This window comes from Podarcis tiliguerta, assembly GCF_965153285.1.
Source record: "Podarcis tiliguerta genome assembly, chromosome: 14".
Classification (NCBI taxonomy): Eukaryota; Metazoa; Chordata; class Lepidosauria; order Squamata; family Lacertidae; genus Podarcis; species Podarcis tiliguerta.
In genome coordinates this window covers 6,209,616-6,225,015 of record NC_139547.1, presented here as the reverse complement: position 1 = coordinate 6,225,015, position 15,400 = coordinate 6,209,616, and the positions used below count along the sequence as shown (strand labels likewise).

Genomic DNA, 15,400 nt, shown 5'->3' with positions numbered 1-15,400 from the left:
TCAGGTATCCCTTTGTAACTAGAGAGAGACAATTGGTGGCTACAGAACTGTGGCAGCCCACTATGGGAAAGTCATTAAGACAGAGCTTGCCAGGCCTAGGACTCTAGAACACATAGGCAAAGCACATTCCAGAATGCTGTGAAGAAGATGTTAAATCATAGCTGTGCGTTTATTACACAGCAACTATGTTTTTGTTGCACTTCTGTGCTATGGGCATTTCCGATATTCAAAGCAATTTGTGCACATTCTCAGGCATCCTCGCTACAATTTATCCAAATGTGATACACATTGGTTGGTTGGAATGGCATAGAACAATACTTAGGTGTGCAAATGTAAAAGGCTACCTGTGTTTCGGTTTGTGTATTGGTTTGAGAAGAAAGTGTGAAGTAGGTGGCTCTTTTTCATTAAAATGTAATCAAGATCAAATGTCCCCCTCATCTTCCTCATCCATGGAGAAGGGCCACGTGGCTCAGCGGCAGAGCATGGGATAGCTCAGTCGGTGGAGCATGACACTCTTAATCTCAGGGTTGTGGGTTCGAGCCCCACATTGCAGGGGGGTTGGACTAGATGACCCTCATGGTCCCTTCCGACTCAACAATTCTATGAGTCTCTGTTCTGCATGCAGAGGACCTACATTCAGTCTCTAGGGAGGGCTGTGGAAGATGCTTGCCTGAACCTTGGAGAGCAGCTGCCTGTCACTGTAGACAGTATTTGACTGGATGGATCCATGGTCTGGCTAGCATTACCAAGCTTCCTGTGTTCCATGCATAGTTCATGAAACCAGGCACAGAAAGATATTGGCGTTGGACACAACCTAGGTGCCTTTCCATAGCAACATGAGAAGCAGGCGCTGAGGGGAGCTGTCCAGTCCACACTGGAGGGAGCCTTTGTGGTCCCAAGGGTCAGCTGGCTGTCAAGAGTAAGGGTCAAGGTTTGTGCTGTGTGGAAGCACCCCTCAGGCAGGCTGCCACCCCTCTTCCTCTGGTCCCTTGCTGTGCCTGGGAGGCCAAGCTGGACAAGCCTGATGTGGTGAGATGGAGGTGCCACCGCCATAGAGAGGACTTTTTCACCATCTGTGATCCTTGTGAGCAAAGCCGTCTGGAGTCCTGTACTCCCGGTAGGGTCACCCAAGGCGGTGAGGTCGAAGGGGAGGAGCTGGACAAAGAATTATCCAAGAAGTCCTCAATGGCAGAACAGGCGGGAGATAACAAGCGGTATGTTGCAGAGGCAGGTGAAGGCTGCAGCAGATAAGAATCTACCGGTCGTCCTGATACTTATACCATTGGAATAGAGCCTTAGTGCGAAGACTGTGTGTTGGTCCATGTGCACCGATCTCCACATACAAAACAAATTCAGGCACAGGCATCTTCCAAAAACCTGTGGGATGTAAACACAGGAGCAGTCAATGACAACATTCCTAGAGTGTACATGTTAGAACATGGGGAGGGATGTCAGTCCAGGAAGCAGCTAAACTTCCTGGGGACGGACTTCCTCCGCATGTGACCAGAGGTGGGTGTGGCCTCACCTGTGCAGGTAAATGATAAAAGCACAGGGCAGGCAGCCATCTCTCTCTCTCTGCCATCTTCCTTCGATGAGGAAACATCTAAGGATGCTCTCTTGGCTCCCAGCCAAGAGAGGAGATAAGGACTATCTTGCTACAAGATAGATTCTAAATGTATGTAACCTTTTTAAGTCTGTCTGCCTTCTGGGATCACATTGTGAACAGAACGTGAGTAAACCCTTTTATACTTTTATAAACGCTGTGTCGTGTCTTGTATTTTAAGAGGGAACAAAGGGGAAATTACCAGAGTAATTATTATAGAGGTTCTAGCGAACCTGTGCAGATGTTACCGTTGCGAACTTAAAGGGGAATGTCTATAAACTCTGCTGATATTTTGGGAACTTGTTAGCACAAGTTGGATTAGGATATAATCTCACAATATATCCTCTCCTGCACCCCTGAACATTCCCACAAAACCGATCCCAGACTTAGTGCAGATGGGGACAACAGTGTCAGCCGCTGCAGCCTAGAACTCTGCAAGCAATGGCGCGGCCTGCAGGAGGAGAAGGTCCACATGGTGGAGATGCTGGGCGCTGAGCATCTCAACATGGTCTTTGACAAGCGCACCCTCAACTGCCTTCCCAGGGTCTTTGTGAAACTAATCTCAGGACTGGGTATTGGGTGTGCCTTATCTCTGTCAGTTAATGTGTGTACACAGCAAGGCACCAAGCAATGCAAGGGCTAGGGTTTTGCATGCTAGGCTCGGATGGCTGCTTTTGAACGGTAGATCATAACACAATGTTTTTTCCAACTCAATATTTTTTAAAAAAAAATATTCTTTTATCTGTTGGAGATAAAGATCTTGTACATTATCCCTTCCCTTGCACATTGTTTCCTCACAACCGGCTGGTGAGGTGGGTTAGGCTGAGAGGTTGTAATTGGCTCAAAGTGACCATGTGAGTTTTACAAAGGAGCTGGAATTTGAACCTGGCACCTGAGTGTGTTGGGCGGGGGGGTGGGGGGCAACACTGAGCTTGCACAATCTTCCTTGGTGTCGGAATTGGAATGCTAAAAGCAGGTAGACTCAAGTTCCAGAAGGCACAAAACACTACAACTTGATTTTTGTGGGCTTCATTGTGTGGGGACTACAGTGTTGTGTTCAAAAGTCTGGTTTTGTACATTTTTCAGATGAAGCCAAATTTCTTCCATACCATCACCTCCATGAATTGGGGGCGGGGCCGGGGGTTGTGTGTGTGCAAATTAACGGTTCAGCTCATGTGCCAAAATGTCTTGGGCCGGCCCTGTTCCAAAGCATTACTAATTCCAGTTGTGAAGGCAAAGTATCGCAACCATGACTAGTAGTCGCTGTTTGCCTTCTCCTTCATTGTCTGATCCTCCTTTAAAACCATCCAAGTTGTTAATACACTGCGGTGTCCAGACCAGACTAGGACCCAGGTGTCCAGGGTTCAAGTCCCCTCTTGGCTATCAAGCTCCCTGGCTGACCTTGGACCAGGTTTCGGGCTCTCAGCCTAGCCTACCTCACAGGGTTGTTGTGAGGATAATTTGGAGAGAGGCATTGCATCTTGTACACCACTTTGAGTTCCTTGGAGAAAATACGGAGTTTTCGTGTAATAATACAATAAAGCACCAAGAAAGGCATATAGGTGCACAAACATGTTTTTAAAAGATGCCTAGAGGGGACAAATGTGGGTGAGCACCCAGGCAGGGAGAGAAGGCGGCTCCATAATACAATGAAGCCTCCCACAAAAAATAATAAAAAGATTCAACCCGCTGGAACCTATAATACACCGTGACCAAATGATGGACCACTAGCCAGCCAACACCTGGGCAAACAGGTGAGTTTTAAGGAGGCGCCAGAAACTGGACCACAGTCCTGGCCTGCCTTATTTTCTCGATTATGCAGAGGGATGCAAAGCTGGGAGGGTTTGGGGAAACTCTTAAAGAGAGCCTAGATCCAGCTGGCTGAGCCTTCTGCTTGGGGGTAAATGCAGGGCTGGGCCAGATGCTTGGCAGCTGCCTGAAGTCGTCCAGTGGTGCCATGGGCCTGGCAGAGAGAGCGTTCCTGGAGCCCAGAGCCCATTGGCTCCATCCTTGGCCAGGCTCTGACCTCACAACCAGCTGGGGAATCCTGCGGAATGTTTTGTTTCCTAGGAGGCCAGGTGAGTTCTAGGAGGCCTGAGTCAGTTGAAAGCCAGTTGGATCAGTTAGCAGCCCATAAAGGAGCAATACTTCTTTTGTGGTCTTGAAAGCCTTTTCTGGTCTTTCTGGCTCTTTCTGGCTCTGAAGATCTTTTTCATAATGTGCCGCTGGTGGCGTAGAAGGTAAAGTCATGGGAAAGGGGGGAGGCATCCTGAAGATTTGTGCCCCCACCACATGCCTAGTTTTTAAAGATGGTCCAGGGAGTTTTCTGATGAATTTTCTGAGTTTCCCTTTTTGTCACCATCCAAATTGCAACAGTTGGAGTCCCATTGCAACATCTGGAGGGAACCAGGTTTGGAGAGGCTCAATGGAGAAAACTTCAGGGTAATTTAGCATCATAACACTGGGTGACTGGCCAGGGATTTATCCTGGCTCTGATCAGGAGTAGCCAGAATCAGCCACTTGCTGTCCAATGTGGAAAGTGGATCAGAAGACCTTGTTAGTCATCTGCAGGAGAGCAGCCCTGGGGATCAGCTCTGCACTCTTTGCAAAATAAGAAGTAACTGGGGCACCTTTTGTCTGTTTAAAAAGTTGTAGTGACTTGGCACAGAGTTAGTTAGGTGTGGTTTTATAATTTTTATTTATAATTTTCATTTATATTACAACAGTAGTTCAACTATAATTCTAACATTTCGAACCTCGACATCCTTCTTTCTGTGGTTCCTTATATTTATTTTCACATTTTCTGCATACTCCAAATTATCTTAACTCATTCTTTTAATCATCTATTCTCATATATATTTTTGAAACTGTAGGTTTTTGCAAAAATCCCGCCAATGTCTTAATCTGTTTACAGTTTATTTGTAAATATTCAATAAACCATTTCCATTCCATTATAAAAAGTTTAGTGTCTTATTCTTATTCTTTAGTTTCTTGTTCTTTTGGTAAGCTTTGCCATTTCTGCATAATCGATTAGTTTTACTATCCATTCTTTTTCGTTGGGACATCTACTTCTTTCCATTTTGGGGCAAATAACATTCTTGCAGCTGTAGCTGCATATATACCATAAATGCATTTCTATACTGTTTAGGTAGTTCTGATCCTATAATTCCCAAGAGAAAAGCTTTTGGTTTTCTTACAAATGTTATCTTAAACATCTTTTCAATTCATTATATATCATTTCCCAGTAAGCCTTTGACCTTATTACAAGACGACCACATGTGAAAAAAATGAACCTTCTTTCCCTTTACACTTCTTGTGAGTGTTTGGGAAGACTGTTCCCTCTCCAGCCTACTCCATCGGGCCCAAGGGGCGGGACTCACTCACGCATACCCTGCAGCAAGTGGCGAAAATGGTTTTAAATGCTTTAAGTGTTCTTAATTTGCTGCACCTCAAATGGTGGTTTTTTATAATGTTATTTTATTTTATTATTTTCTTTCTGCTTGGAGCGGGATAAATGTTTAGTCAGGGAGGGAAGTAGTTTAATTTTAGCATAATTGTTTCTTGCTTTGTTTTTACTTTCATTATTTTGTTAAGTTATTGTATACTGTAGTTTGTATTTTGCTTTTTAAGGGGAAGGGTCAGGGCTGCCTGGGAGTGGGCCTCAGCCAATAGAGTGGCTATTCTGAACAAAAAGCTAAACTAATTGTTAACAATGTTTTGACAGAGGAGTTCAGAATAGAAAAAGGAACACGACAAGGTTGCCCAATTTCCCCTTTGCTTTTTATATCGGTCCTGGAGGTGTTGCTGAATAAGATCAGAAAGGACCAATTGGTTAAAGGGATACAGGTCGGAGCTAAACAATATAAACTAAGAGCCTTTGCAGATGACTTGGTTTTGACGTTGCAGGAGCCAGAATCCAGTGGAAAAAAGGTCTTAGAACTGATTCAAGAATTTGGCCAATTGGCAGGTTTTAAATTAAATAAAACAAAAACCAAGGTTTTGACAAAGAATCTGACAGAAATTGAAAATGAAAGGTTTCAGAATGAGACAGGTCTAACAGTGGTTAAAAAAGTAAAATACTTGGGAATTACTATGACTGCAAAAAATGGGAATTTATTTAAAGACAATTATGAGAAATGTTGGACGGAGATAAAAAAGGATCTAGATATATGGTCAAATTTGAAACTCTCACTTCTAGGACGTATTGCTGTGATTAAGATGAATGTATTGCCAAGAATGTTATTCTTATTCCAGACGTTGCAGATTGTTGATAAAATTGACTGTTTCAAGAAGTGGCAAAAAGACATATCCAGATTTGTCTGGCAGGGCAAAAAGCCACGAATAAAATTTAAAATATTAACAGATGTAAAAGAAAGAGGGGGCTTTGCCCTGCCGGACTTAAAACTTTATTATGAAGCAGCAGCTTTCTGCTGGTTGAAAGAATGGCTACTTCTTGAAAATATAGACATACTGGACTTAGAAGGTTTCAACAATGCATTTGGCTGGCATGCGTATTTATGGTACGACAAGGTTAAAGTGCACAGAATGTTCAAAATTCACATTGTCAGAAAAGCATTGTTTAATGTGTGGAATAGATATAAAGATCTTTTGGAAAACAAAACTCCAAGGTGGTTGTCTCCAATGGAAGCTAAAGCGGTAAAGAGACTCAATATGGAGGCCAACTGGCCAAAGTATTGGGAGATTTTAGAACAGGACGGTGACAAATTGAAACTACAGAGTTTTGATAAATTAAAAAGCAAAGTCCGAGATTGGCTTCATTATTACCAAATAATGGAGGCATTTAAAATGGATAGAAAAATTGGCTTCCAGGTGGAGAAATCAAAATTGGAAACAGAATTGTTAGAACCCAAAACAAAAATATTGTCTAGAATGTATAACTTGCTGCTGAAATGGAATACACAAGATGAGGAAGTGAAATTGGCTATGATTAAATGGGCACAAGATGTTGGTCATAACATAATGTTTGCTGACTGGGAAAGGTTGTGGACCACTGGAATAAAGTTTACGGCATGTAATGCCTTAAGAGAAAATATAATGAAAATGATTTACAGATGGTACATGACACCAGTCAAGCTAGCAAAAATGTATCATATGCCTGATAATAAATGTTGGAAATGTAAAGAATCTGAAGGCACTTTCTTTCACCTTTGGTGGATGTGCCCAAGGATCAAGGCCTTCTGGGAGATGATTTATAATGAACTGAAAAAGGTGTTTAAATACACATTTAGAAAGAACCCAGAAGCCTTTCTCCTGGGTATGGTGAACCAACAGGTCCAGGTGAAGGACAGAACATTTTTTATGTATGCTACAACAGCAGCAAGAATACTTATTGCACAATATTGGAAGACGCAAGATCTACCCACGCTGGAAGAATGGCAAATGAAGCTTATCGACTACATGGAGCTGGCAGAAATGACCGGCAGAATCAGAGACCAGGGAGAAGAGACGGTGAAGGAAGACTGGAGGAAATTTAAAGACTATCTACAGAAGTATCATAAAATTAAGAACGTTTGAGGACATCAGATTGAATTTAAAAGAATGTTAGTATAAAAACTTAATGATAAAGAAAGAATAATTTTTAAGACATAGGGAAATGTAATGATTGTTAAGATAATAAGACTAAGTTGAACCAAAGATACACCAGAGGGAAAGAGTTTACTGTCAGAATATAAGACCTAGAATACAGAGTGGGAAGGTATGGGGAAGTCGCAGACCCAAGTTAATGCTGAAAAATATAAAGACACAATATTTGTTTTTAACTTCTTTCTATTTTATTTTTCTTTTTTGTCTTTGTACAATGTATGTATTGTTCTTTTTTCTTTTTTCTTTGATGTATTTGTTGATTTGCATTCTTTGTTTATTGACTGTGAAAAAATAAATTATCATTTATAAAAAAAAAAAAATAGAGTGGCTGGGGCAGGTTCCACAGGGGGGGATGTTTTGGGACACCAGATCTCAGTGATCACGGGCAGGAGGAGGAGTTACACTAAGACCAGACCATGTCATTACCGAGGAGGCAGGCTTAGTCGTTGTTTGAGGATTATCCCTGCCCCCAGGTCTGGTCCTGACCAGAAGGATACTGGAATCGACAAGGGAAACCCACATGACCTGAAAGTGTTGCTGTGCAACAGTGGCGTAGCGTGGGTTGTCAGCACCCGGGGCAAGGCAAGTAATTTGCACCCCCCAACCCATGGATTTGCGCCCCCTAACCCTCCCCCCCAGATGTTGCGCCCGGTGTGGCCGCCCCCCCCCCTGCACCCCCCACGCTACGCCACTGCTGTGCAATGCCAGGTCAATGCTGAATAAAACCGCTGTCATCCACGACCTGACTGTGGATGGAGGATTTGACCTGGCATGTGTGACAGAGACCTGGTTGGATGAAGTAGATGGGCCTGTCCTTGCCGCCCCTTGTCCACCAGATTTCTCTTACACACAGCAACCCAGGTCATGTGGATGGGAAGGGGGGGTTGCAGTGATTTTTAGGAAGTCATTAGTCTGCACCAGGCATCCCATTCAGAAGACCCAGTTTTCTGAGTGCATGTTCTGGAAGTTGGGCAATAGGGGCTGTACAGGATTCCTTTTGGTGTACCGACCTCCCCACTGCAGCAAGGATTCCCTGCCCAAGCTGCTTCAGGTGTGGCAGATATGCATCTGGAGACACCTAGTTTGGTTGTGCGAGATTGCAGGGGTTCCCGCGGCTTCCTCTGGGTTTGGTGTCCTTGGAATGAGGGGCAACCTCCTGTCTCACAGCTGCCCCAAAGGAGAAGCCCCATAGCAAGCAGGAGCTGAGCAGCAAGGCTCACCCCTCTGGTTTTGCTGCTTGTGACCCTGGAGGTGGCTGACTCTCTCTGGCGCCCAGATACACGTTGTCTGTCTGCTTCCTTCTCTGCCATTCCCAGGAAACTGAGAGCAGCCCGGAATGCCACCAGCGCCGGCTGGCCAGTTTCCTGGATTGCGAGCTGCAGCGCCCGGCCAGTTACCCTCTGCTGCTGAATCAGATCATCCAGCACACCAACGGTATGTCTCTCTTTCTCCATATCTTTGTGTGTTGGGTGCGGTGGGGAGGGTGTCCCAGGAAAGCTGCATCTCTCCATGACTCCATGTTGATGTGCTTCCTAATTTTGGGAGGTTGTGAGGTGCATTGAGCCTGCCTTACTAGGGAAAGCCAACACCCAGAGGGTGATGGGGCAGGGAGGGGGGAGAGACGATGCCCGTCTGTTGTATTAGTGCCCCATGAGGCTGTGTCTGTAGGGCATAGGTGTTGTTCAGCAGCCCACTTTCCTATCGGCAAACAAGGATCTGTTTGCCTTATGCATCTGGGCTGCTGCTGCTCATCTGCAGGATGGGTCCTCACGGGGTCTGTGTACATGGCTTGGAGCTGTTGGCTGAAGGTGTCAAAATCGGCCAGCAGTGGACTCTCTTGTTGCAGCAAACTCCCTCTTTGACCGTCATGTGGCTGCCATACGTCCCCGGCCTCCACAATTGAGATATAGTCCCTCTCTGCATCTCCTTTCATTCTCAGCCATCGTCAAATGAAGGCATATTCCGGAGCTGGTTGGGGCATTCTGGGATATAGAGTATATTTGCCCATATTTATAGATAATCCTATTTTGTGAGGATCTGTCTGCAGTGTTAATATTGTCCTCATCTAGGGCAACAGCTTTACTTATTTCAGCATGATCCCACCCCCATTCTCGCATTGAAATCCCCACATAGCAAAACTTCTGTAGGGAATGTTTCCTCAATACGTGTGGGTTTTTATACAAACACCTCTCCCCCCGCCAAAAAAATTCAAAAATGTAAAAATGTCTGTTGTTCCTATTACGTCATTGAAAAACCACACACCCAACCATTCCCCAAAGTTGTTTAGCATTCATTCAATTTAGAATCAGCTCTTTTAAGCTTTATTTTTATTTTTTTGCTGTTCTCAGAAATCCTAACCTTGCTGGTGCCACTCAAACAAATGGGAATTTTCACTGCCTCAAAGCCTATCTATTTTGATGTTTTTGGAAGCTGGTTTGGCTTATGTGCTGACTTGTAGTTTTTTTATGTATTCTACTTAAAAACAAACAATAAAAAACAAATTGCTGGACTCTGTACTGAAAGAAGTTGAATTCTGTGACCTCAAAGTGTCTTTGCTGCATAAATGTCAGAATCAGTGCTGGTCCTGGTTGGATGGATGTGGGCAAAGAGATGCTGGCTCCTTTGCAGCAGGAGGAGGCTTTCTGGGTGCACAATTGTGGTGCCCTAAACCACAATCTACACCATAATATTGGATTCACCAATCGCCTAATCACTCTCTCACAAACACAATCACCTTTGGGTGGCTCAGACAATGGCTGTCACTTGTCAATAAATAGAAGGGAAGTCCACTCACCAGGAAATAGAAAGGAACCCACCCACCATTGTCTTCCAGCAGATCCTAGACAGTGGTGCCATTCCAAAGTCAAAGCCAAAGGAGGGACAGTCCAGTGCCATCTTCTCACCACCCCCTTTACCCAGGCCTGCACTATGAGGGTAGCATGACCTTTATCTTCCCTCAATGTCTCTCAGTGAGGAGGAAGGTGTACAAGCATGAAAAACAGATCCAAGATTTACACAAGATTTCTGTGAATGTGCTTCCATCATCAAAACTGAGCTCTCAGCCTTTTCACACACAAATCCTCCCTTCAAGTCTTTGGTTTCAACAGCCCAATAGCAAGTGTTACGTGTTGCAAGCATTAAGCAGTTGAAAACCTTTGCTGATGTACTGCAAATCACCCAGAAATCCACTGCCAACCACAGCCTCTCACCCACCCCCTCTAGCCTGTGGAAATCTGCTAGTACATGGCAGCTCCATGTAGGATATATATGTGTCAATATTTCTTCTTTAAGCAGAATAAGACTGCATGCTGGATTTTATAAGTCCTAAGGGGCTACCTGCCAAGCATCACTTCACAAGCCATTTATGCCTTGATTGACGAGCTGGTTGCAACAAGTAGTTCAATTCCAGGCACACATGTCTCTCCTGCCCAATGCCCCATTCATCTCACTGGATTTGAATTAACAGAGTTGCATAAAAATCTAGTAAGAAACCATTCTCTTCAAGTCAGACATTTTATTCCCTCCGTCCCAGTTTTGGCACAGAGAGTCCATTTCAATGGGCTTCATGTCATCTTCTCTGACAGCTACACTCAGCGTGGCCAAAGCAGGAGAGAGAAAAAACTGGGTTGCTTCTCACACTTTACAGACACAGAAATAAACAAATAGGCTCCAACAGAGATGCTCTCTAGGAGGCACCTTCCACCTCCATGGTGTCCTGTAACTGCTGAACCATCTTCTCTTCCAGCTCTTTGGATTTGCCTTGAAAAGAAATAAAAAATGCAGATTTTCAATTCCATAGTCCTCTGGAAAACCTCAGACTGCAGAACTCCCTCTCCCTCAAGAGGTTTTGCTGTGGCCTCAACCCTGAACATTTTTAAACAGCTCTAAAAACCCACCTTTTCTTAATTAAGTCTAATCCATCTTTAACTGACCTTTTTAATATAATTAAATTTTGCTGCATTTGTCAGGATTATTTATGGATTTTTTGCATTTTTTGTGATTTTATAGTACCGTGATTTTATAGTATAGTATAGTATAGTATAGTATAGTATAGTATAGTATAGTATAGTATAGTATTGTGATAATTAGTTCCGGAGGTCCATTCTTAACCCGAAACCGTTCTTAACCTGAGGCGTGCTTTCGCTAATGGGGCCTCCCGCTGCCGCCGGTGCGCGATTTCCGTTCTCATCCTGGGGCAAAGTTCGCAACCCGATGTACTACTTCCAGGTTAGCGGAGTTTGTAACCCAAAGTGTTTGTAACCCGAAGCATTTGTAACCCGAGGTACCACTGTATTTACTTTGGGCAGGCGAGGCCCCCAAAGGCTGCATAGAAATAATTTTAATGAAGAAACCCCTCTGTGGAATTCTCAGGGAAGCCCCTCTGGCTTCTGATCTGGCTTAGCTTTGAGAGCTGGGAGAATGGAGCCAAAGGGCACAAGTCAACATGCAGCTCACATCAAGACTGGCCAGCTGCTTTTGAGCTACCCATTTCATATTACAAAAGGCTGCATAGGAACAATACTCCTGACTTCCTGATCCACCAGCCTCACCTGCATGGGGAGCCCGGAGAAGGTGGATGTTATGCTTGACCTCCTTGATGTCTTGTGCTTTCTGAAGCTCCTTCCCCTTCTTTAATCTGGAGTGGGTGGGAGAGAAGAGATGAGCAGGAACACTCTTATTGCAAAATCAGTGAAAGTAAGAGTACAAGCAGATTTCATGCCTGTCAAAAAGAACTGAGATATCACTCAGAAAAGTCCAGCTATTAGCAATGAAGAGGAAACCCATTTTTAAAAAAACAAACCAAAAACACCTCTCACAGCAAAGCACGTGGTCCTATTGGGTAATTCCGACAATTATGGCCTTGTAAGGCCAACCGCTTTTCCCACTTTCAACTGGTGCATCTTGTTCATTGATTTTGCCCCCAGAAACACCACGAGAAGCAAATTGTTCCTTCCAAATTTCCCTGGCTTGGACCCCAAGGGGGGGGGGGGACTTTATACAAACTGTAAATTTTGCCAATGGTGTTAAATAGCTCCACTCATCCCAACTGCAAAACGTTCGCGATTTTACAACATGCAGCTGGAGTCAAAGCCCTCCACCCTCAGCTGATGCCTCAAAGGGAAAGGGGATTACCGCCACTCACCTGTTCATGATGAATTTGGCCTGCCGCCTTCTCTTGATCTCTTCTACTCTCTTCATTGCATCCACTGAAAAAGAAAGACATTGTAATATTAAAATTAACTGCATTTGAGCCATGACCTCACTAGTTGGTCTTGGATAGGCTCCCGCTCCACCTGCCAAGAGGGATAACACTGACTCATTTTACAGGGCTTTATTACAACTAAGCAACGTAGGACTTTGAACAAATGAAATGTTTATATCACGTGCTATGGCCTTCCGCACATGTTCATCAGATGTTCAGTAATTGCACATTTGGGGTTACTGTTATTATTGGGTTATTGTTGTATTTACTTTGATTATGTACTTTGTGGTTTTATATTCTGATTTTATCCTGTGAACCTTCCTAAGACCTGCAGGTATAGGGCGGTATATAAAGTCTAGGAGTAGTAGGAGTAATAGCTATACTTGATAATTAGCTCAACTCCCACCCCACGATTCCATTTACACCATTAGAAAATGCTGGCACGAATTTCACAGGCACTTGGCACGAATTTCACAGGCACTTTTAAATTTCACATGCTGTGAACTGCTAAGTTATGCTGGTTTAAAACAACAAGTTGCTAATATTACTTGTGTTTTTTTAAATCCTGCCCCACCACATATAGGAATTGAACATACCTGTCTTATTCCAAAGCTCTCGCTGGTATTTCACAGGTTCATTTCTCCGTTTCTCAAACTCAAATGAATTGTCCTACATAGTTAAAAGCAGAAGAATTAGTGTCAGACAACTAAGTTTCAAGCTGGTGACCCTAACACCTGTCTTCCTTTTGAAACATTTTTCAAACGAGGCAAGCCCAGCATAACATTTGCAAGTCCAGCACAGAACTCGCAGCTGCTCAGAGCTGCAAGCCAAAGGCAAGAAAATGACTTGCCTCCTCCTGAACTGCATGTATCACCACTCATCTCTAAGACCATAATCAACAACAAGTCCCTTCCACAGAAAAAGCAGCAAAAATGCCAACACAAAAAGGTCCAATCAGCAACTTAAGTACATCCATAGTGGGTGGGTGCTGTGACTCTGCTGTGATGTTGAGCATGGAGAATGCTCTGCAGTAACGTCACTTTGGAAGGTAAAACATGGGCAAGTGGACCAAAGCTGAGTTCACCAAAAAGGAGGATCAGACCAAGTGGATCCAACTAGTCCAGCATTCCATTACCCACAATGCCGGAGATGTCCACAAATAGGACATGACGCTCCATAGAAGCTGATATCCAAAGAGACAACCTGCCTCTGAATGTGGAACATTATGAATAAAAGCTTCTAATAGTCCCCTCTAATCGCTTACGCCAGTGAAAATCAATACATCTTTCTTTGTTCAAGTTACTCTGTCATTTCAGCAGCTGCTCCACAGCTGCAGGCCAGCAGTGCAAGCTCAGTGACACTTCCGTGCCTCAAAACCTTTAAATAATAATTTTACAGCACTCCTAGAATCCCACTTGCTTGAATGGGATTGGGGCACAGTGATGTGCCCAACAGCACCCCTGACTCGCACACTCACCACTGTCAATTCTTTCCCAGATGCTTTGCGGAAGGCTTTGGTCCATCTGACCTTCCTTGGATTCCGCTTCTTCTTGAAGTTTTTGTGGCATTTTGACTTGCAAAACCGAAACACCTGCAGGAAGAGAGAGCAAATAGAAAATGCTTCCCAGGTCAAAAAGCTGTGCCTGGACCACAAAGTGGCCCTTTGGGTAGAGAGAGCCCAATGCCTGCTCCCCAAGGAGACAACAAAGGGCCAATCTGGAGCTGCCACATTCTAGAGATGGATAATAAAGTGGCATCTACTCCAGTGAGGGACCACAGGCACACAGACCCAAGCTGGTTATCAGTCAACTGAGCCACACTTTTGCAGCCAAAAATGCTTCCCACCCACCTAAGGAGGAGCAATCTGGGTTTCCCTCAATAATATCTTTATCAACATTTATTGTGATGTTCAGATCCTGCCACTACAATCCAAGCAGCCTAAGAAATGGTGTTTACCCTGAAAGGCAGGAGTGCCCAGGGCTGCTTCTGGCCTGTCACGTTACGGGAGAAAGCCAAGTGCAGAGCAAAACTTTCGGCTGGCACAACTGAGGTTTGTTAGATACCCCTGCCGCCCTAGCAGTTTCCCCCAAACTTGGGTCCCCAGTTGTTCATGGACTGCAACTCCCATCATTCCTAGCTTTCAGGAAAAGTGGTCGGGGATGGTGGGAGTTATAGACCAACAACAACTGGGGACCCAAGTCTGGGAAACACGGCAACCCACTTTTAAGCAACAACAGACTTTTAGCAGATGGGGAAGCGAAATGAAAAGTGCGGTGGGTGGGTGAAGGGATGGTTCCTGAGCAAATGCGTGAACATCCCGCGATCCAATCGGGATGCAACCTCAAGTGCCACACAGCCACGTCTGAATGCCCCATAAAGGGGGGCCACGTATCATGCGAGCCCTCGAGAGGCAGGCCGCTATGGAGGAGCCCTAAGGATGGGCTGCGGGTGTGACGTCTCCACAGACCGACCCGCCCTCCCCGCCACGTTGCCTGCCTGAGGAGGGGGCGGCACTCTGCCTATGCTCAGAGGCGCCCTCGCTCACCTTGCAGTCGTTGCGGACGAACTGGACCCCGTGGCCCGGGTAGACGGGGCCGGAGCAGAAGTAGCACTTCTCCACACGCATCGCAGCTCTTGGCGTGGAAGGGAAAGGGAAAAAAGGGAGAGTCCGCTTCCCCGGACCGGAAGTTCCGCTGACGCAATTTCCGGAGCACGCGGCTAGAGCGTCTCCCTGCCGCAGCGCCTTCTCCCGTTGTTCCGGGAGCGGAACGAGCACGCATGCGCACCTAAGGGCCCGCCGGCTTCCGCGTCGCCTTTGCGGAGGCGCCTGCAGCGCCCCCTCCGGGCGGGAGGGGAAGGAAGGCGGTTGAGGCCCCACGTGGTGGCCCTTGGGGGGCTGGAGAAGGGAGAGAGCCTCCAAGCCGTAGGGCTGGGTGGGACATGAAGATACCCCCTCTCCCCCTGCGGGGCCGCCTCAGCTCAGTGGGCAG

At 45.4% G+C, this 15,400-nt stretch overlaps 1 protein-coding gene and 1 long non-coding RNA gene across 3 annotated transcripts; one reads left to right on the top strand and one right to left on the bottom strand.

Annotated features, from left to right (window-relative positions):
- Positions 1-3,711: 3,711 nt before the first annotated feature.
- LOC310664287 lies at positions 3,712-9,716 on the top strand. Of its 2 annotated transcripts, none has more exons than XR_014504866.1 (2): positions 3,712-3,843; positions 9,556-9,716. It is a non-coding gene; the product is annotated as an uncharacterized lncRNA (long non-coding RNA). The 2 variants fall into 2 exon arrangements; XR_014504867.1 differs by lacking the exon at positions 3,712-3,843 and adding an exon at positions 8,303-8,641.
- Positions 9,717-10,701: 985 nt separating this feature from the next.
- On the bottom strand, positions 10,702-15,167 carry RSL24D1 (ribosomal L24 domain containing 1). Its single transcript, XM_083413228.1, has 6 exons — positions 14,956-15,167; positions 13,888-14,001; positions 13,007-13,079; positions 12,351-12,414; positions 11,758-11,843; positions 10,702-10,966 (listed from the first exon to the last, which is right to left on the bottom strand). Exons 1-6 carry the CDS (start codon positions 15,034-15,036, stop codon positions 10,893-10,895), a joined length of 492 nt encoding a protein of 163 aa, XP_083269354.1. The 5' UTR covers positions 15,037-15,167; the 3' UTR covers positions 10,702-10,892.
- Between the last annotated feature and the right edge of the window lie 233 nt (positions 15,168-15,400).